The 24292-nt window shown below is 37.9% G+C and overlaps 1 protein-coding gene across 1 annotated transcript in view; it reads right to left on the bottom strand.

Moving 5' to 3' along the window:
- LOC122802505 (b(0,+)-type amino acid transporter 1-like) overlaps positions 1–24292 on the bottom strand; it is a 485360-nt gene that overhangs the window by 41475 nt on the left and 419593 nt on the right. The window contains exons 4-5 of the mRNA XM_044072192.1: positions 19176–19300; positions 4590–4677 (exon numbers count right to left, since the gene is read on the bottom strand). Coding sequence (XP_043928127.1) covers positions 4590–4677; positions 19176–19300 — 213 coding nt within the window. The remainder of the gene's footprint in view (positions 1–4589; positions 4678–19175; positions 19301–24292) is intronic.

Raw genomic sequence — 24292 nt, 5'->3', positions numbered from 1 at the left:
CACGCCCTGTATTCCTGGGTATAACACCCATCACATCTTCAGACCTACTGGCAATTGTGGGGCATATCATCACCTTATGAGATATTCCTTGAAACAACATATATGAACTCTCAGAAGTCCAAATCACCATAAAAAAGACTAATTACCACTTCACAGCTAGCTACAGAACACCCTCTAAGTCCCCTTCTGAGCATGCTAGTTATTATAACACACTAGCGGAAATTCCTATTAAACCCAAGACCTTTCTATTGGGGGATTTCAACCGTCTATCAATAAACTTGATGAGCTCTAAAGTCAAAAATAACTACAAATCCTTCTTTAAAGATGTGAGGAAGTGAACAACTAACACCTCAAATATTTGAAGCTAGCCCACAATAATAATACACTCTCTGACCAAAAGAAAATCTAATATCCTAGCTAACAGATTACTGCCAGCATTCCTCCACCCACAGCTGTAGCTATTCCACAGGTTCCACAATCCCAGCCATCCCATTTAAATTACTATGGAACAAACTGCAGCCCTCTCAAAAACTAAGAATACTTCATCCATGGACCCTGATAACATATCAGATCGCCTGATTATCAATGCCAAATATGGTCTTTCTGAACCCATACTTATCCTCCTTAATCTAAACCTCTCCACTGATTACATTCCTAAAGCCTGGAAAACAACTGTTGTAATGCCATTACATAATGTTGGCCTGACAACAGACCTTGGTAACTATAGACCCATTACTCTCACTAGCCTCATATGTAAAGCTATGGAGCGCATTATCTCAGAGCTCATTAATCTGGGCATTGAAAATCTCTTACATCAAGCTGGCTTTGTCAAAGGAAAGTCCTGCCTCTTTAACCTCATTAAATTTCTTTGAAAAAGTAACCAAAGCAGTGGATACTGGTTAAGCAGTGCATACAGCATATATAGACCTGGACCAAGGACTCTGACACAATTCCCCATGCAGTCATTATTGACAGACTTGTAAATCTGAATATAAATCCTAATATTGTGTGATGTATAGATAATCGGCTGTCTGACAGAACTGATGTGGCTGGAGTCACAGGTGCCACTTCTGAAAGCAAGAAAGTTACCATTGGGCCCCCTCTAATTTGGTATTTATTTCTCAGACCTTCAGGTCAGCAGTCGTGGTCTGTGGTTAACTAAATTTGCAGATGACTGGAAATTTAGTATTATTATCCAGTCATTAACCAATTTACAATTGCTCCAACATGGGTTAGACTATGTCAACAATTTGTGGAAGGACAATGGTCTGAGACCAAGTAGCATAGTCCCTTTTGGTAAGCAAAACAGTTTTACTTACTATATAGGTGATGCACCTCTCTGATCAGATACTGTTGTAAGGGAATTAGGTACTCTTGCTGATAACTCTTTAACATTTGACCAGCATGCCTCAACTGTAGCTCTGAAAGCCTTTTATCTGGCTCCTCTTCTTCCCAAAGGTATTTCAACTAGATCCAGATAAGTCTTAATTCTCCTTTAATAATATCTTATTGGGCTTATTATTGAATATAGTGCACCTTTTGACATGTATTTTTCTAAACATATCACACAACTTAAAAGACCTCAGAGATTCATAACTAAAAAATCAGTGGCCTCAAAAGTCTTGGTTATCAGGAGAAACTAGCACCCCTTTCTCTGTACTCCTTCTCTTACAGACTCATCCTTGGAGATCTATGCCTAGCCCTTTGAGCCATGAAAGATCCAACCATATTTGACCTCCCTTTCCTTCGCAGAACAAATGCCACCTTAAATACTTGGTTTGAGGAACTAAACCTTCATCGGCAGATAAATAAGACATGGCGTGATAGATTCATATTGCATTGCATTCCTCAGTCCTGGAACAAACTTCCACTACATGTGAAGCAGATTAGCACCCTTCACACATTCAAGGTCAACTCAAATAATTGGATGGGCAGCCTCAAATTCTTTCCCTGGTCTATCTTGTCTTGCCCTCATTGAAACTTGAGGTAACTACTAAATAGTTGTTTTATTTTTTTTTTTTGGCAAGGTTTGTAATGGCACGCCATCTGATTGCCTACTGCTTACTTACTTATGAACCCACGAAACCCAACTCTCTGCTTTACTGTCCTGATAGTGAAATATTAAATTAAGACCACAAATACATTAGAATAAGTCAGCAATTATTTTGCCCTTCTAAAGTAAATAGTGTAAGTGAAGTTCATTTTAAAAAAGTCACAGAAGGAGCTGAGTGACAGCTGACATGCCAACCCCACCCTCAGAAAGTAGCAAGATTAGATTTTTTGTAGACACAAAATAAGGAACAACACAAACGATGGTAAGAAGTACTCTTTTTGGCTTTATCTGATATACTTTCACACAATGAAGATAATAAATGTACTATGTGATGATTACAGGTGCTGTATGAATAGTATTTTTTCTTCTGTGCTTTTGTATTTTCCATGACACTATAGTCCTGTTTAGCACTGATCACTGAAAAACTACTTTTCTTTAATTTTTCTTTGGTCTTTTATGAAATGTGAACCACGCTAGTTATTAGATAGTCTGGACTCCTATAAATTTGTAAACTAGTTATAATATCTTTAAAGAGGTTTCTCACAAAAGTATGAGCAGTCCTTGTGGTATAATACTAATTCAATTCAGTAGAACTATTTTATACTCAGTAATATCATTAGGTATACATCATGGGGCTACCATTTCAACACAGCAGGAACGTTTTAGAATTTTGGTACCAAGCAGACTGCATACATTTATGTCCCCTTTAAAAACACATTCAAACACGTCTTGCTATGTTTACGGTATGAAAAGAAGACGTCTTTAAATAGTGACTTTGCACCATTATATGATAGTACCTTTTGTTGTCCTGAAAACTTTTCTGTTTTAATAAATTTAATATTTGTATTTGTTAAAATTCCTTGGATAGTCCTTTCTCATATATTTAAATTCACTAATTAATTGGATTTGTTTGGTAATAAACATTGACTGTAACAAACGCTGTTGTTACCTATCTCTTAATGTAAAAAAAAATACAAATATTGCAAATAAGGCCACTGCAAGGGAATGTTTCGTTTTTACAAAGGTGTAGTGAACAGTGACCATGAAGTTTATTATAGTAAGTAAGGAGGCCAAGGAAATGAAGCCCCTGGACTACATGGAGTAAGCGGCTTTGACAAGAATGTAGGATTTGAAATTAGCTTCAGATTCATTCTTCGTATATGAGTGGATTTTGCATTCTTATTGTTCATGGTTCAGACAAAGAAACAATACCTTTGTTAATATTTACTTTAGTCCTGTTAATAATAACATTGACAGTCTGTTAATTTGTTTTACTTTCACGTTCTATTTTCAAAATCGCTGTCATACAAAAAGCATGCCTTTTCTTTCAGAAGGTGCATAACAGTAATTGTAGTCAGTAATGCACTTCCTTTGCATTTGCACAAACAAATGCCATTTGCCTTTGATCTTCCTGCTGAAACCTTGCATGCATAATGCTGAGCATATCTTGGTCAGACAGATATTGATTCAGTTTGCTGCACTAATTTCCTTTGTTTTATTTTCATGAATTGATTGGTTTCCAGTTGAAGAGGCCTCACGAATATCAGAGTCATTATCATCACCAATTTATTAACATTTACTTTAAGTAACATATTGTATATTCATATGAAATGAATACATGGCACCTTAATTTTTGCTTGAATACAAATGTATGCATATACAAAATGCACAATTACCTGAGACACACACACACATAACAATGGGGTAAATAGGTATGGTGTCCTTCTACTGCACGGCTAACTCCAGACAGAGGTCTTGGGGTGCCAAGGCCATCAGGGGGTGATGCTAGGCAGCTCTGACTACCACACATGATTAAACATGAACAGCAGCAGTTCAACATCACATGGCACATGATCTGGGAGTTTAGGGACACTGTGTAAATTCTCTGAGAGTAATGCCTCATGCTGTCCAACAGCTATGTACCATTAAAGGCACTGCTGTGAAGGCAAGCTACTCTGAGGCATTTAAGGGTAACAAAGGCTTTGGACAAGTACTGATTCTGGGGAGAACAAATAGTGTACCATAACATTTATCTGCTAATACATAGATGCGTGTTAATACACTGGGAATAATACATTATTCTCCACTTATTGAAATAAAAACATTTTAAAGTCGGCACTTTTTCATGCGTACTTATACAACAGTTGGTGATGAATGGCACTCTACATTTCTGTCTGTGTCTATGTTACAATAACAAGTCAGGAATGTATTTATTTTAGATAAAGTACCTGCCAGGTAACAGAAAATGAAGGAAAAAAATCAAGAAAAAGACAGCATTTTATTAACAAAGAACAGTTTTTTTTTCCAAAAAAGAATGAAGACCACAGGATGTCCTTCATGAATGAAAGCTTGTCTGTTTGTAAATAAAATTGCTGTTATTTTCTTGTGAATTTTTTTTTTATTTTAAAGGCATTTTCTTAACTTAATGTGACATTTATATTGAAAAACATGCAGGAGTGCTGCTGTATCTTACTCATTACAGTTTATAAACGTGAATTATGATTATAGTTATGATGATGATTATGATATGCCTTACCTTATATGAATGAGGATGGTCAGGTTGCATTATCTTTATCTTCAGTAAACCAGCAATAGTTAAACCAGTGGACAGCCATGTTGTAAAGCTTCACATGTAAGAAAATATATATATGCCTTTATTTTAAATAAATAAAATGATAGGAATCATTTGTACAAGCTTGTCATTTAATGTGTTGTAGAAAAATCAAACCTGGACAACACCAGCGATACAAGAGCTTCACCCAATAACGTCACCAAAATGACGAGTAACACAATCAAAGAATTTATTTAAAATTGTTAGCGCTTTCACGGCTATTACTGCCACTTCATCATTCACGGTGAGAGGAAATAAAGGGAAAGGACTGAATGATAAAATATGTAATAAGCCTGTACTCAAAAACAGAGTGTTCAGATGATAAAATAGTTTATATATATATATATATATATATATATATATATATATATATATATATATATATTTACTATAATTCATTTAATTCATATTAGAATTGTTTTTAAAAATTATTAGTTTGCATTCTAATAGACAAAGACAAATAAGCGCTACAGCTACAACTTGATGGCTTAATTAGCTGATTAATTAATGTATGCCTCTCATTGGTTAAAGTTTGGTTAAAAAGAGAATGTGAAATTGATATGCTGTATCATTGTCTGATGAAGCGGCAGTAATAGCCGTGAAAGCGCTAACAATTTTAAATAAAAGAACCTTTTATATACTATTTCTGCTGTGGGCTGCTTCACCTTTGCTTTTCTTTGACTGTCATTTAATGTAATTATATATGTATGTATATATATATATATATATATATATATATATATATATATATATATATATATATGTATTATATATACTGCATTAAAAAAGGTCCTATCAGTTTTCCTAGAGACAGAGGACATTGTCAAGGTGGTCAAGACTTATTTTTTTATCGGCGAGTTCAATAATTTATCTAATTTACAAAAGACTGAATTAAAAAATAAAATCAAGCTTCATTATCTTGTATTTCAGGAACCAGTGAAATCCTCCTATCTTGAGACCCCTCCATCCCCATTGAATTATCCAGTATTTTCTATTATAAGCTGAACATGAAAGGATGGCGGCTCAGATCCTCACATTAAGGGTGTAGAGTTAAACCCTCCTGACTAATATATGATCTGCAGCTTGAATTTTAAATACCAAAATTAAAAGGAATGGACCATGGTCAAGCACAAAATGCCTAATTCACAAAAGGGTTAATTTCCTTACAATTGGCAACCCCTTCATTATCACAATAAAGTCTGAGGTCACACAATAAAGAAATGAAGGGGAAAATCCTTGGTTTTCAGTGTTTTCTCTTTTAACCTCTTGTTGATTACTTTTCTTGGTTTGACGTTTTAATCTGTTCTTACATATACATATCTGTGAAATGTTACATGGAGACTTCACCCACATATCCAGTGTTATCTTTTTTATTCACACTCTCTTTTTCTCTCTAGCACAATCTACAGACTGTATTTTTAAAATCTGTGAGTTGGAGAGTAAACAATAATCTGTAGGGTTTGAGTCCAGTCACAGTGCATAATCTCAGAGGAAGTTCTCTGCAATTTAGATTTTTTCATAAGATGCATTAAGAGTTTCATCTATTTAAGAAGTTCAGTTTTATCTGCCAGTATCTATTACAAGGTTGTGTAATGAATCCATTATGTCATTAACATGTAATTTAGTTATTATTTTATTCCAGTCTTATTCAGTCTTTATAGTTGTCTGGTCTACTGAGTGACTAGAAGATTCTTCAATGAAGAAATACATGTGAGATACACAGTACCACCAGTTTACTATTATACAGAGGAACAAAAGTATATAAAACTGCTTAATCCATGGCATGTTTTGTGTGCTAAATTTCATCATCTTCCATGTTTCATACTATATTAACATTTTACCCATCCATCCATCCATCCATCCATCCATCCATCCATCCATCCATCCATCCATCCATCCATCCATCCATCCATCCATCCTTCCACAACCCCCTTTTCCCAATTTTTGCACATGGAGTTGAGGTATCACTACATGGTATAATTGGACAGCAACATAAGGAGACATGCACATTTCCCAAGCAATAATGATGGTTTAAAACTATGATGAACATGGGACCAACACTACAGCAACCAAGGGAAAATGTGGAACTATATGGAGAAGAACAATACAGCAATGGACAGAGCTAATAGTTCTGGGTAGTAACAAAACAGTGCAAAGCACATCTCAGGCCAAATGTGTGACTATATCAGTTTTGTGGGCATTGAGAAAGTAATTACCTGCAAGTAGATTTATAGTACATCGACCATTCTATTTTTATTCTCTTCATGGACTCGCAACCTTTCTCGTGAAGACTAGAGTTTGCTGTCTTATAAATACTGCAAATCAGTGAGGTGATTAATAACAAACTGAATCCTCTTAAGGCAGTAAGAAAAGGCAATGTCACTGATTTAGACAGCATAAAAAGTTTATCTAGGGGAAGGCTCGATAAGATGCAATCCCAAATTTATTGATCTTCATTAGGAATCAGAATATGTATGAAAACAATTAGATTCCCTGAATAGTACTGCACCAAAAATAAAGATGGAGATGGAAGGGAAGAAGTGAAGTAAGTAACAGGGACAAGTTATAGAAAGGTAACATGGAGCTATATAGTGATGTGGTAATAACAAGAGAAGAAGAATCAATATGTGTTATCTATAGAGAAGGAGAGGCCCAGGAGTACTATTCATGTAAGCAGATAAATGGCACTGGGGTAAGACAAGAAGACACAAGCTGTTTAGGAAATTTGATGAAGATATTGGTGATCTAGATAAAGAGTATGTATATATATATATCTATATATATATATATATATATATATATATAATTTGAGAAGCTGATCTGTCTTTTCATTAGAGAGAGTGAGCAGTAGGATGAAGATTGTGGATATAAGTGAAGAAGAGATAGCTATGTATTTGTCTTTATAAAACATTTCAATTACTTGCTTGGAGTATTACTGACACCTTCCTAGATTTAGACACAAATGTAGATCAAGAAAAAAATATTACCATGGGAAGAAAGGATTGCTTTAATTTTTAAATCTGTCATAAGGGTGAAATGAGCTGAGAATATGATGTAAGACGTTGACAACAGATACATCACTAACAAAGGAGGTGAGGTACTGTTCCATTTTCAGTCTGCCTCCTGTTTATGATACTCCTTATAAAGTGCTTTTAGTTCTGCTTGAATCTATAGCTCAGACAAAAGTTGGTATATAATATTTCATTATGTGGATAAGTTGAATTCAAACATTATGCACAATAATATATATATATATATATATATATATATATATATATATATATATATATATATTCGTGATATATATCTAAACAATTGATATTTAAAACTGAGGCCCAATATGGAAATGCCTGGTTCTCCAGAAATGGCTCTACTACATGTGTCTATTTGCAGTTTGCAAAAGCCATAAGACTTCCATCATTTAATGACAGTGGACCCAATGTGTGAAAATGTAAGGACTAGGTTATCCACCAATTTATTCAGAAGGAATTGAAATTTGGCATTGCTGCTTCACTGTGTGTAGAAATAACAAGCACATTTTTTTCTAGAAGGTAAGACTGTACACATAGAATAGCCACTACACTTGAATACTATATTTGACTTAAAATCATTTTCTTGAATGCCACATAAGTGTATCAGTGTTGTATATGTGAGGCTGTAGTCCCAGGGTGTATCAGCATGAGTGATTGTAACAAATATCAGTTGCAGGTGACTGTTAGCAGGATTGGCTGCAGTGTCCCTATAATGCTATAAAAGGATAAAGTAGGTTATTAGAAAATGAAGGACGGAAGGAGGAAAGGAGGAAGGAAGGAACAGACCAAAGTGGAATGCTGTATCCTATGGTTGTAACGACTTAAAGTTGATGCTGTCAGTTAATAATAACAAACTTAACAAACTTAATAAGCAAAGAAGTAAGAAATGAGAACCTAGGACTTGACATATTAGTTAGCTGCACTGACTATTTCTATTTCAAAGGGACACCTTTTAAGAAATGATCTCTAAAATGTACTGCTAATTAATTAATTATAATCAACAATTACATGTCATAAAAGCTAGAAAAGTAAAAGTAAATAAAAACATCCATAGGGTTTAATGACAGGACCCTGGCTAACACAGCTGGGAGCCATTACTGAATCCCCAAATGATGTGGATATTCTACAAAAGGGCCTTACAGAAACAGATGCTTGGTGCCAGAGCCATGGGCTCAAGCTCAATGCCAAGAAATGTATAGTTATCCCCTTTGGGAAAAAGACATGTACCCATGAATTACCACATAGGTGGGAGTACACTAAACACCAAAGTGTGATAAGAGACTTATGGACACAGGTGGACAGTGGTCTCACTTTCCATAACCACATCGCCACAACAGTCAGAAAATCCTTCTATGTGGCACACCTCATCACTAAGGGCTTTTCATCCAGAAAAAAGGAAGTCATTGTCCCACTGTTCTCATCCCTCATTAGACCCATTATAGAGTACAATGCCCCATTTGGTATGTACCTCACAAGACATCTGCAACAACTGGAAAGGCCACAGAAATACCTCACTAAAAAATCACAGGCCTAGAGCAGATGCCCTATGCTGACCACCTTAAAAAACTCTGGCTATACTCTGTCGCATATCGTCTACTCTGAGGCACTCTCTGCTAAACATACAAGGCCATGTCAAACGCAGAGCTGTTGGACATGCTACACTTAAAGAAATCTCAATCCATCAGAGCCACATGCTCCAGGGATCTAAATCTTGTCATCACAATAAACAAAACATGCTGGAGGGATAGGTTCCTGACCCAGAGACTCCCCATACTCTGGAATAGACTGCCCATACATGTCAAGCAGAGCACCTCTTTGGCTTTCTTCAAAAGGAACCTTGATGATTGGATGGGAGAAAGGAAATTCACCCCGGGGATCACGTCAGTCACCCTGCTAGACAGGGGTTCAGAGAAGTAAATAGTGTGGGAAGAAATAGTCAGGGAATTGTTATGGCTAGGCTTGTATAGGCCCTAGGGCCGATAGCCTAGTACCAACCTATGAACCTAGTTTTCCTGGGTCTTTAATACATCATATCATATCTACAAGGGTTGGAATGTTGACAGATGTACTTCTCTGACTATTTTCAAAACTTTCTAAAAGTAGCAATTCTTTAAATATCTGCAAGATCCCAAACTATAACATATAATTCTAACTAGAAAAGGAGAAGTGAGAGGCAGTAATAAGCTTCTGAAGTAGTCACATACAACTGTACAAATGCAGATGTAAAGCAGACTCCCAATTCACTTTATAGTTTATTTATTTATGCATTTCTTTGTGTGTATTTGCTTGTTTGTTTGCTTAGCAATGTAGAGGTCTGATCTGAATGAACCAATTTCAGTCTCATCTCAGAAGTACAAAACTTATCGCAACAAAAATATACATTTTGCAATTAAGTAAAGATAGTTACAGTTGAATAAATTCAGACAGGAAATGTTATCACACAAAAGATTATATAAAATAGATTACTGCACTATCACATAAACTAGTATATATTAACACTTAGACATTCTATGCAAAAAGAAATATGTTTTTATGAACAAAGGGTGATGGGAAAAGGAATTGCGGAGGATATGTGGTATGAAAAAGACAGAGGATGAAGGTCACAGTAGGTGATAAAGGAAGTAATAATCTGCTGTCAGCTGAATATTATATGGTACAATATGATGGAAACAGAGGTGAATAAAGGTTTCATGTGTGTGTCCTGAATTGACATTTGCTCTTAACAATGGTCTAAAATGTAGATTTTCAACTTAGTCACGAATGATGGGTAAGAGTTGCGAAGCAGTACTTGGTACACTAAAGTCTGATTACTGTAGTCTCATGCTGAGCTCTAGTGTGATCCTGGCTACTCAGGTTATACGAGGATAGGCGAGGATATTTTTACAGAGAGTTTATCAGCAAAGGTGTAAAGGAATCTGAGCGCAGCAGTTTAAATAACTGAGAAACAAGTGAGAGATCATCCCTGCGTCTGAGCAGAAGCCATTTGACAATGGTTTCCTTGTCTATGGTAGAAAATGATAATGTGATAATGGCACCTATTTTATTTTAAAAGAGTTAAACAGCATTCTCATTCCTTTTGAGGCAACAGTGATAAGTAGCAGACTATATTCCAGGTGAGAGAGAAGGAACTCTTTACCAATGGCGGATCTGAGAGAATAGGACATAAATTGGGACATTTTCCTGGCCCTGAAAAGTAGGCAATGTATTTTCTAATTTTGTCAAAGTGTATGGTAAATGGAGGGATGAGACCAAATCCTAGATATCTAAAGGAATTGACATTCTCAGTGTAAGTGCTGACCACTAGTTTGATAGGTAAAGAGTTAGTGAGTTTGGCAAGTTTATATATTGTCCCAAAGATTATACATTTGGTCATATATGAGTTAAAAAGTGTTTCTGTTAGTAATCCAGGTAGACAGTGAGTTAAAGTACACTTGTGGATAGTGTTCTGGGGTGTGAAGAGAGTTGCTAGAGTTGAAAAGGACCATATTGTCTGCATTTAGCAAGACTGGGAACTGATGTAACTCATAGGGGAGTAATGAAAGTGGAAAATAGTAAAAGGCCCAGAATTGAACCTTGTGGTTCACCTTTACTTAAGAGTGCTTTGGGTGAAACGGTTCATCTGACTGTGACTGTAACATCCCAATTAGCAAGGTAGCTGTGCTTTCTCCTGTTAACCTGGTGAACTTGGGCATCCTGAGGCAATGTGGCAACTGCCTCATGTACACTGACAACCCTTTCCTCTTACTTCCCAGCATTCAGACTTGCGAGAGATGCACTTATATATGAAAATTGGAAGCCATGCACTCTCCGGCCAAGACTGGAATAGCTGGTCAGGAGGAGAAGGTCAACACTTGCACCACACCACATGGAACACATAGCCCTCCAGAACACACACCAGCACTTCCTTCACATAAAAACACAAACCACACACGCACCTTCGTGGAGGCCCTCATTAAAAATCTACCCAAACAGCAGAGACCTCCAAGGCAGAAATGCACTTGACCACCACAACACAACACTAATCATGAGACACATAACTCTCCTAAACAGTGTGCCACTCAACCAAAACCCGTAAGGCAAAACAGTATGCCCAGCACACTAGTCATAGGTGACTTGATAGTGAGGCACACTGATGTCCCACTTACCAGGTTGAATAAGGAGAAAGTAACAGTCAGCTGCCTGTCAGGTGCCAGGATCCACCATATAATGCACGCACTCAGGTCCCTCAACAGCAGGTACAAATATGACTTTGTCATTGTACATGTGCGTGTGAATGACCTGAGACGTATCTCCCTGGACTACATGAAAAGAGACATGGAGGAGCTTTCGGATTATGTAGCCTAGGTGGGTATGAACCTAGCCCTGAACAGCATCCTACCATCACCCAGAATTATGCCACAGTACAAGCAGAAAATGATTGATTTAATCAAATGGCTAAGTTTCTGGTGTCATTCTAAGGGGATCCAGTATCTGTCTGCCTGGGATGACATGATTGACAGACCTCGATGCTTTGCCAGAGATGGCATGCATCTGTCACCCCAGGGCTTTTGGATACTGGCCAAGGCTCTTGCCACCCCTATAGTGCCTTTTTTAGGTAGTGTTCCAAAGACCAAATTACAACTGTAACAGCTACAAACAAATTCAATCTGAGGGTCATGCTGCTCAACGCTAGAAATCTAAATCTCAAAATGCACTCGCTCAAAGCACTCCTTAAACTGGAAAACAGTGGCATTTGTGCTGTAACAGAGACCTGGTTCAAGGCAGCAGGAAGCACCTCTGCACTACCAGGCTATAACTCATTCCACACCTTTCGGTCCTAGAAATTGGACTGAAGCTCCAAAAGTGGTGGTGTTTCCATATTCATAAAGGATGAGCACACCTCCAGACTGGCAGCCCAACATAATGGATCAGAGATGCTTCAGGTGCAGCTAACATTGTGAAAGACAGCGATTCAGGTCGTAGCTTGTTATAGGTACCCAACCATGTCCCAAGACACTTCCTCCATGTTCGTAAGAACCCTGGAGAATATCAGGGTCCAAACTAACAGTCTCATACTGGGCGACTTCTACTACTCCTCCATTAACTGGGAAAACTACTCATGTACCAATACACTTGCCCAACATTTCCTGCAATTCATTAATTCCAATGCCCTGGACCAACTCATTCATACCTCCACTAAAGGTAGCAATATCCTTGACCTGGTCGTTACTAACATGGGCGACCATTGCTCTACACCAATAGTCAACTCCTCCCTGGTTAGATCCAACCGCAAACTAATTACCTTGGAAATCCTTTTTGGAAAATGTCCGTGTTAGCCGGAGAGTCAATTATGGCTTCCAGTTTGCAGTCATCGGCAAACTTGGTTAGCCATAGTCCTCCTGTGTTTGCCTGTACTTCTGAGAAGTATATGCCAAACAGTAGGGGTCTCAGGACCGAGCCTTCTGGAACACCACTTGTGACTGGTTTAGAGTTCGACCTGGAGCCCGCTATTCTTACTGTGTGAGTTCTGTCTGTAAGCCAGTTGGCAACCCATCTCGTGACTTAGGGGTTTATGTTCGGGCTAGTGAGTTTTTTTATAATTCCCGAGTGGGGAATGGTGTCAAAAGCCTTGGTGAGGTCAAGGTAGGTTGTGTGAACTACCTTCCCCTCATCTATGGCCTTGGTGACTGTCTCAAAGAAGTCAACCAGGTTTAGTAGGCATGATCGGCCCTTAACAAAGCCGAACTGGGTCGGGTCAAATGTTTGGAGGTTCCCAATGTCTTTGTTAATGAGTTCCATGATGATGCGCTCCAAAGCCCTGCAGACCAGGCTAGTCAGGCTTATGGGGCAATAGTTACCAGGGTTAGTTGTGGCTCCTCCTTTGTGGAGCAGAATAACCATTGCTGTGCGCCATTCTATGGGCATGTAGCCTGTGGAGAGGCTGAGGTTGAACAGTGTGTTTAGGTGGGGGGTTAGTTTGTTCTGTAGTTCGTGCAAGATGCAGCCTGGGACACCATCTGGCCCCATTGACGCTGTGCTTTTGGCTCTTCAAAGGGCTGTTTTCACCTGTGCATCTGTGATTTAAGGACACTACACTTTTCCGGTATTGTTGTGGGCCCTTTTGCGGGTGAGAGGGGGGTGAAGTTTGCACTGAATCTATCTGTCAGGATGTTGGCAATATCAGTGGGTTCTGTATAGTTTGTGCTATTTTGCACTAGCTCAGAGCATATCTGTGAGTTGCCACTTAGATTCTTGACATAGCAAAAGAAGGCTTTGTGGTTATCTTTTGAATCTTTGGCCATTTTTCTTTCAAAGTTAGCCTTGGAGGATTTAATGAGGGATCTTAGTTTCTTACTGATACTGATCAGGGATGTCTTTCCTTCTTGGGATTTGCTTTTTTTCTGAACTAGTTTTTTCCTCCTCCTATTGTATAGCCTGTTTTATTAACTCCCCTGATTTTATTAACTCCCCAAGTGATGTTGACATCCTGCAGAAAGGCCTCACTGAAACCAACAACTGGTGTCAGAACCATGGCATTAAGCTCAATGCCAAAAAATGTGTCATCATCCCCTTTGGGGAAAATCCCAGTTCCCATGAACTACCACATCACTGGTAGGCCACTGAATACAGAAGGTGTAATAAGAAATCTGGGAACACATGTTGACAGTAACTTCTCTTTTGACCACCACACTGCCACTGTGATCAGAAAGTCCTTCTATGTGGCACATCTCATTACTAATGGCTTTGCATCCAGGAAGAAAGAGGTCATCATCTCCCTCTACTCTACCCTCATTAGGCCAATCATTGGGTACAGTGCCCCATTTGGCATGTACCTCACTAGACACCTGCAACAACTGGAGAGGCTACAAAAGTACCTCACAAAGAGGATCCTAGGCCTTAAACACTTGTCCTATATGGACAGACTCAGAAAACTCCAAATATTCTCTGTCTCATATTGCCTACTTAGAGGCAATCTCTGCTTGACTTATAAAGCCATGTATGACCCAGCTCTGTTAGAAATGCTACATCTAAAGAAATCCCAATCCCTCCACACCACATGCTCCAGAGACCTCAACCTCATTACTACAATCAACAGAACGTGCTGGAGAGACAGGTTCATAACCAAGAGACTGCCCATGGTATGGAATAGACTTCTCATACATGTCAAACAGAGCACCTCACTGGCCCTCTTCAAGAGAAATCTTGATGAGTGGATGGGAGATAGAAAATTCACCCTGGGGATCAGTCCAGTGACTCTACTCAACAGAGGCACTGGAAACTAAGGTTGGGTGGCACAATGCCAGGGTAATCCTATGGGCTAGGCTTGTAAAGGCTCCATGGCCATTAGCCTAGTACACATCTATGAACCTGAGTGTTGCTGTTGGACTTATGCACAGTTCTAGCTTGTGAGTTATGAGACTGGAATGATCTTCAAGGTCAAATGCTTTGTCTAGGTCATAAAAGATTGCACTATATAAGGATGCCTTTGTACACGTTAAGGAGAATTTCATCTGTAAGTGTTTATATTGCAGTCCTAGTGCTATGTCCTGCCGAGAAGCTTTGTTGCTTGTGAGACTGCATTTTCTTGGATGTAATCAGCTACGTGGGTGAAATTATTTTTTGAAATATCTTACCCAAGGTGGGTAAGATGGAGATTGGATGGAAATGTAAGGTGTTGGCAGGTTCAGCTTGCTTAGGCAAGAATTTAACTAAGGCTGTATTCTATATATTTGGCCTAATATTTTGTGTGATGTATAGGACGTACATGTGTAAGACTGAGACTGAAAGAAAGTTTCTATAGTGGTACGTAAACCAGGGGTGTATATTGTCTGCACCTGTTGGTGCATCTTGTGATATTTGTTCAAGGAGTGGTTAGGCGGTCTTTTTCTTTAATAGGTTTAACTCATTACAGCCGAGTGATGTCTCCAGGCATTTCTGCAGTTACCTCCTACTGCGCCTCTAGATGTCAAATATTGCCTGTTCATATTTGCATTAATAATTTCAAAACCATGCTACATAGAAGGTATCAGAATATTTTATCTTGAAGCATACATGATGGCAAACAACTGTATTGATATATGACCTCTGTCAATGAGTATTTGTTAGAACTGTAAGGTGATAACTTCATTTTTTAAAGGCTGAAGTCACACCCACTGGGAGTTAAAGGTACACACTGAAAAGGGCTCTACTGGAGGGAATGAGTTAAAGTAAAAGGGAGGGATGAAGGATGTGGAGAGTTGGTGCATTGTCTGGTGAGTGAGAATTGTTGTGCTAAATGACCAGGGGAGTACAGAATTCTTTAAGGACATCTACAGGGGTGAAAGTAGAGCACAGGGTACTTGATGATGAGTGTGTGTCTTGCCCAGTTAGGCAATCAACTTCTTCCAGAAAAGTTTTATTCTAGTGATTACTGGATTTTGTTCAATGTTGAAGTTGGTTTTGTGCCATTGGGTTGATTGTTTTACAATGCTGTGTGACTACGTGTTGTAAATGCATATTTGGTTATGTTTCCATGAATGCCAAAAATTATTTCTAAGTCTAAGGAGGACCCTAAATGCATATGTTAACCAGGTGTCACTGCTAGTTTTATATAGAGAAGGTCAAGCTTACTTAACCTGGTGAACATTTCTGAAAACATCATCAAAGGAATTGGTGGAGGTAAAATAGTACACACTGCATACCTCAATCTGGCAAAGGTTTTTGACACAACCCCCCCAAACAGGTATGGTATAAAAGCAAAATAAACTAGGAATAAACCCTTATTGACACCCAGTGGATTGCCAACTGGCTCACATATAGAATGCAGGAAATCAAAATAGGGTAAGTTACCTCCAGAGAGAAGCCAGTCACCGGCAGAATGTCCTAGGGTTCTCTGCTGTGCCCTCTTCTGTTTGTCATCTAATTCTCTGAAGTAAAACCCAATACCAAAGTGTTATGGCTTACTAAGATTGCAGATGACTCCTAGCAGGGGTAGTCACTGAATTCACAAATGACTTAACCATCCTGAAGGAAGGTTTGTTTGTCCAAAATAAATAACTAGTGCCAAAATCATGGATCAAAACTAAATGCCAAAAAATGCATTATTGTATCCTTTGGAAAGTCATTTACCCAGGGAAATACTACATTGACAATACGCCCCTAACAGTTGACCCAGTTGCTCAGGACATGGGAATGTATTTGAACAGTGATCTAACTTACAACCGACATGTGGCCATTGTCATAAAAAAGTCATTTTATATTGTACAACTTATAAACAAAGGAATTGTGTCTAGATCTGGGTATGTTATTGTCTCCCTTTACTCAGCCCTCATTAGGCCAGTCATTGAGTATAATGTCTCCTTTGGCATGTATCTGTCCAGACATATGCAACATCTGGGACACCCACAGAGATAGCTTAGTAAAAGGATACAAGACCTAAACAATATGTCTGACTCAGAGCCCTGTCACTATACCCAACATACTATAGACTGCAAGAAGGTGACCTGCATCTGGCATATAAGGCATCCTACAATCCAATGCTGATGGACTTACTGCACATCAGCAAGTCAAGTGGCATCAGAAATACTTGGTCTAGGGATCTTAATCTCTTCTGCAACATCAACAGAACAGTTGGGAGGGACAGGTATCTCTCACAGAGGATACTACTACTCTGAAACATGCACATAAAACAAAGCTCATCCCTGAGAATATTCATGAGCAACTTGGATCTGTGAATGGGTGATAGGAAATGTACCCAGGACTGAGCTGAGGCAGCTTAGAAATGCTTTATCCTGGGCATGAGTCCCCTCTAATTATCTTTGGCATGATCCTAGTTATTCTCGCTAGGAGAAATGTATAATTATCGACCGTGGGATGGGAAAGGGCAATATAACACCAAATGGGATAGGTTAATTCATGCACCAAAAGGGAAATTGGCTAGACTTAAAATAGCCCACAAGGGCAGCTAGACTAGTACTTAGCCATGAACCTATGAATCTGTGAACCTATAGCCTAGTATTTAATGGAAAGGATGTGTCTTGTATACTTTTGTCCTTATCTTTAAGAGCTTTGGGTGCATGGATTGAGTCGATTAAGTCAGTTTCTGGGAACCAGTTTATAGATGACAGGTATGTTTAAGCTTACTGTTAGCCAGAAATTTGTTTCTGAAGAAAATATACTTAGAGTGAATTTTTAGTGTTAGGGTTTGTATGTACAAATTTATCAGTTAGTGGTCATTAAAAGACAGGAGAAGTATGTTAATTGAAGATATAATGTATTTATTGTTTGTGATTATTAGGTCATAAAGTGAGTGACTTGATATCATGTCAGGCCATGAAGGTTGGATTACAAGTTGAATGAGGCTAAGGTCAGTGAGAAATTCAGAATACTGGACTCAAAGTTTAGAATTTTTTTTTTCTGAGGGGCACCAAGGTGATTAGGTTGTTTAGTAGTGTTTGGAATGTTTTTGTAATGAGGAATGAGGTAGTGGGTAAGCTACCATTATGTAGTATGTGTGTTTGTGGTGTTAGTTTTCAACAGAATCCAGTATAGGTTGGAGATGGCTGTGGTGTGAGCTTGAGTTACCAGGTCTGTGTGCTGGCTACACTTGCACAGCTGTATAGGGCTGTCACTTTTTCATTACATGTCTTTGCACCAAGATAGTGATCATAGCCTGGAAAGAAATGATAGATGGGAATAAGGCTGACTTTATGCCAGGATTGCTTAATAGTAATAATGCCTGGGTTGTGTTGAACTGTGAAGATGCAGATTTGGTCTAGTTTATTTTTAATGCTTTGAACACTGATACAGTAACAGAAAAGTTGATGGGGGTTGCTTTGGTTGAATATATACGATTTAGAAGGAAGATCTGGATTTGGATCAGTGCTGCTTCTAAGAAGTAGTATTAGCAGTACTGGGATGCTTTTACAAAAGTATTTAGGCCATTTTAATAATCTTTTGCATGAGGCTTTAATAAAGGAATTGGAGATAGTGTGTGTCAGTGGGACAGTGTTTGGTAAGGTGATGGAGTCCAAGGTTGGGATGATGTCTGTGTATTTTGGTTCTGTTTGCAAGGAAGGTATGATAGATGTGGGCAGGTGATAAGAGTAATTGTCTTGTGTGATGTTTTATCTGTTTAGATTTTGGGTAGAAGTAGGTAGAAAGATACAATACTGAGCTTCAACATGATAACTTAGGAGGAAGATATTGTGTTGATGTGTAAGCAGTATAGTTGCGTCACAAAGGGGGGTTATATACTTATAACCAGTAGTATGTGTGTTGTGTTGAGAGGTTAGATCTCAGAGTATGTTTTATATCCTGGTGTGTTATTGCATACAGGCAACACTGTGTGTGACTGTTGTGAAGACAGTCTGGAGTAGTTTTGTAACTTTAATGGTAGGGGAAAATTGAGGAAATAGGGGGCAAGGATGCTTTTTAATAAATTATCTTACAAGAAAGGATGTTAAAAATAGTTAACTGAACAAAACAATAATGTTTAACATTAATAAACATCTTTTCATACCTGCAATAATTCACAATGCTCACGAAGTCTCCTGGTATAATCATGCACAAAGCTAGAACTGCTTTGAATATCAGTGAAGGAGATGGTATGAGACGTTTCACATGCACCATGGAAAGAAGATGTGGCTAAAAAGAACAGCACAGTAATATTGAGTAATTACTAACAAACCAGTGATTATTTGTAGAACTATTATAATCACATTGTCCCATCCTAGAGTTAAAACATTGCCAGGTTATCTAATTCACAGCATGACAAAACATTTTTCCACTCTCAGTTCAGTTGTTGTCTCAAGTTAAGAATACTTTTGGTATTTTTGCACATTTTAAATATTTAGACACTAACCCATATCTTCATACTATTGTCCTCAGTCTGGATGGCATCTGGACATGCCGCATGAAGAGTTTCATTCATGCTTTGTAACTGATCTTAAGAGAGTAGTCTGGCAGTGGAAGGATTCAAAGAAGTGCAACAGCTGTCCCATGCAGACATGACAGCGGAAACAGCAGTAGTAGGTAATTTAAAAAACACTTTATGAATCTTTATAGGACACTGTGTGTAGATAGGAACCCACATTATTCTTGTGTGACAGACTATTATATACACTATAATGCAAGTGCACAACTGTGTCTTTTGTATATTCCCCAGAAAAATATCCTTCCGTCCAAAAAATTCTTACATAGTATTCACCGACCCAGTTACAAGCTGTGTCTCTGACAAATGCCCCCCAACACTGTAATTCAGCATGGGACATCCTCTTTTTTGTTTTTGTTTTTCTAAAACTATGGGATAAAATGCAGTTACAGTTTTATTGTATCCCTCGCAGCAATCTTCAAACAAAGAACTCAACAATCGTTACATATATCACAGAATGGGCAGAGGCAATTCCTGACACTTCTGTTCCTAAAACACCAGTGCATGCAAAGCTTAAGTCTACTTAGCTGGGAAACAGAAAGATTATAGTCTAATGATTTTCAACTAAGTATTCTATTTTACTTTCTAAATCAAGACCAGTGCATCACTGTCAAGGTGAGCTACAGCATGTTTTAACATCTCATTTTACATCTCACTGTGCATGATCTTCCTTTATCTCTTTTTTGTATTCTCAGAGTCTCCTTTCTCTTCATTACTGCACCTGTTAGTTAAAAATGACTGCACTCATAGTTACCAAATGTGCTGTGTTAGCTCAATATTACTTTGGCATTCACTGAAGTGTTTTTATACATAAACGAACCAGGCATCCACCAAAGCTATTGGCATACAGGTCTTTTATTAATAACACACAGGATAAGCACTTTCACACAAGGTTGTGCTTCATCAGATCCATCAACATAAAACATCTAAAACCATTTATATAATAACACACATAAAACAACCAACCAATTAAAATCATTCATTAATTACTGATGTAATCTACGTTTTTTTTAGTATGGGTTTTAAAGGTACAGCAGCATTAATGCTCAGAAATTTATCTGCCTGCAGCCTAATAATCCACTTGGTCTCTGCAAGTTCTAATCTATTATTAAAATCTCCCCCTCTCTTACTCATAGGTACTATTTGTAGTACCATAAATTCAAAGTTATGTCCAGGATGCATAAAAATATGCTTAGCTAATGCATTAAGCATATTATTGCGTCTGATGTCACCTTTATGCTGTAAAATACGCTCTTTAAGCATCCTTACAGTCTTCCCTATATAAAAGGAAGTGCAGTGTCTGCATTTAGCCAGATAGATCAAACCTTTAGATTTACAATCTGCATAAAACCTTGCCCTAAAAAAGAAATCTAACTTAGGATGCTTATAATTACTGTCGTTAGAAATACAACTGCAGGCTTTACAAAGTCTGCAGGGAAAAGTGCTTACACGGGCAGAAATAACAGAGGGTATATTAGTAGATCTGTAACATAACTGCCTCTTTAGTGACAGGTTATTATTAAATGTATAACTAGGCCTGTCACCTATGATGTTTTTAATCCTTTCATCAGAAAGTAAAACTGGCCAATATTTATTCACAATGTCACATACTTGACGGACATTATTACCATAAGTCAGAAGTAACCTAAAACTGTTACTATTCAATCCATTAGACTTATCAGGTGCTAAAGGCACACATGATCAATTAAAATATGGTTTACCTTTGTTATCATGCATCATATTAACTTCAAGTAAGGTATCATCCAAAGCTTCTTTCTTGTATCCCCTAATAAGTAAAGCTCCTTCCAGCTTAAGTACAACATCCCTATATTCATTATCCTCTGCATGCAGCCTAGACTTTCTCAAATATTCACCCTTAGCAATATTAGTGAAGATATGTTTGGGATGCATGCTTCTATGATGTAGAAGTGCATTCTTTCTACATGATTTCCTAAATAAAGAGCTGCGAATGGCTCCAGTCACTAATGTTATCCTGGTATCTAAGAACTCAATGGAAATTCATGAATAATTCAGCACAAACCTAAAACAATCACTGTTAGACTCAAGATATTGCACAAAATTCAAAAGATCATGTTCAGCACCCTGCCATAAAACACAAATATCATCTACAAACCTCTTATAATACAAAAGCTGTGCTGAATATTCATGATTAGATAAGACCACCCTGCATTCCCAGTCCGCCAACACAAGGTTGGCGTAACTGTTAGTGCAGGGGGTCCCCATCGCTACACCTATTTTTTTGCCTAAACATAACATCATTAAATAAAAACACATTATTGTGCAAAACAATGTCCATCAACAGACTCAAAAGATTAATATGCTCACCTGTAGGTCGCTGGTAAAAGGACAGGGGATTAGACTTGCAAGGATTGTCTCTGATTACGAAGATGTTTTAGAACAAATTCAAGTTCTTAAAGGTATGCTTACAAGAAGAGGTTACCCAGATGGTTTTGTGGATGAAATTTTACAGGAGGTTGTCACCAAGAGGGAGAGGGGGCATTTTTTCCCATTACTTGGAAAAGGGGTTGTTTTACAGGGAGATGAGTCCAGCTCTGAGACTAATGTATTTAATAAATCAGCAAAGTGTGGTTTTTGTCTCCAATGTCAATACATTATAGAAGGCACTGAGATTCGTATACCTAACTATGGTAAACATACACACAAAAAGAAATTTTCCTGTAGTAGTAAAGCAGTTGTTTATTTAGCCCTCTGCACCCAGTGCTCCTGTTTCTATATAGGGAAGACCATCAATGCCCTTAGAAGTAGAGTCTATCAGCACTTTTATGACATTAAGAAACATGACTTGAAGAATGTTCTGGCAGTACATGTTATAAACAATGAGGGACATAGTTTTAAGTTTACAGTATTAGAACAAGTAAAATTGGGTGATAGAGGAGGGGCATTGAATGACTATTTGGAATCTGGGGAATTAAAGTGGCAGTTGATAACTAATGCCACGCAACAACCTGGTCTAAATAGTAGAATATCTATAACTTCTATCCTCAGACTAAAAACTGAAGGATATATATAAATATATTAGTTAACACATCACTTATACAGTATTTTCAAAAGTTTTTTAAGAATTTTAAAGTAATCATACTTATATGTTATTTAATAATTTTTGTAATCTAAATCCTGTAGATCCCCTAGGAGACATTAGCACTTATAAGGGGAAGAATGGACTTACCTGATGGTAGCAAATGAGGGTCACTGTTTGCCTGTTCTGAACTAAAGTGGTGAATTGTTTTATGACTTTTTTTCTCATAAGAATCCCCATGTCTAAACACAAAGATGCTGTTTAGTATAGTTGGAAAAAAGCATCATGAGTCATTAGTCAATGATTCACTTTACAAATGTGCCATCAGGCATAAAGCCAAACCTTCTGGTATGGGCACGTGTTGCACTGCCAATTAATTACCATTGGGAGTCAATTGGGTCAGGCAGCTAGCACAAATGCCTGAGAGCTGGGAAGTACAAATGTGTTATGAGGGTATTCTGGAAATGCTTTATTAATGCTTCTGTTTGGGAGGAGTTCAACTCTCCCATACACAAAATCTTCCCTGATATATTTAGGAAAGTTGAGGATATAGAGGTTGTGTGGATCCTTTAGATGATAGCAAGAAGCTATGGCTGAAAGGTTGTTAATATTTTCCTGACAGTAACATTAGGACGCATTGATGGTCACCTGGAGTGAGGAAAACTTTCAGTTTAAAAAAGGAGAACCTCTGTTTGGTGCTAGCAAAGGGAATGCAGATTGGACTGTTAGGTTCTGACAAGTCAGGAAGGCAGCCGGTATAGCAGTCACCAAAGTGAAGGCCTGGATGTAGGAGCATGGCAAGATCATATTGAAAGAATAGAGACCTCTATCAAGATTTGTACTGATTAAATATTTACGTGTACCTGTTGTAAATAACTATAGTTAACTTTCATTTTCTTTGTTGCATTGTTTCATAAAAATGCATGTACCTAGATAATGTCAAGGGCACTATTTGTGAGCATCAGTATCATTGTCTACACTATGTATGTTTATGTACTCATTCTGTTCTTTTTCATTATGGATCATTGCTTGCTAGAGCTAATATTTTATTTTATCTATTGGCCCAGGTAGTGGCTGGAAAGGGTTTTACACCAGCCCACTGCACCCTGTTAACAAAGAAACAAACAAACAATGCATAAGCAAATAAATTGCTTTAGATGGCTTCCTTGATGTCCTGACAAACCATGCAGCATTTCAGAATGGAGAGAGAGGATATGAGGATATTGCTAAGCTGTTCTTGACAAGCACAGAGAAATTATGACTAGAACTATTGTAAATTGAGGAATTTCTGAATCCACTTACGCATGTTCTTTTCAGAGGAAGTAGTTCTAGAAGTAAACAATGGATCTCATTTCAGTACAGGAGATCAGTGCCGCGATTAAATAGGCCTGCTGAGGCATGATTGTGGGGGTGCATAAGGCTCACCCCAAAATGTTGAAGGTCCTGTATAACACTGTTGGGGTGCAGTGATTAATATATCTTTTTAATAATGTATGGAAGGCAAAGCAATAAATCTGGACTGAAAGACTGAAGTAGTGGTCCCCATTTTCATAAACAGGATAGGAAAGTGTGTGAAAGCTTTACAAGAATTATAGTCTTAAGTCTCTTGTGAAAAGCTTATACCAGGGCACCGGAAATACTGTTTTCT

This window comes from Protopterus annectens, chromosome 1.part0 (genome assembly GCF_019279795.1).
Source record: "Protopterus annectens isolate FY-2018-M chromosome 1.part0, PAN1.0, whole genome shotgun sequence".
Classification (NCBI taxonomy): Eukaryota; Metazoa; Chordata; order Ceratodontiformes; family Protopteridae; genus Protopterus; species Protopterus annectens.
The sequence above is the reverse complement of the archived record's forward strand: the minus strand, read 5'-3'. Positions and strand labels throughout refer to the sequence as shown.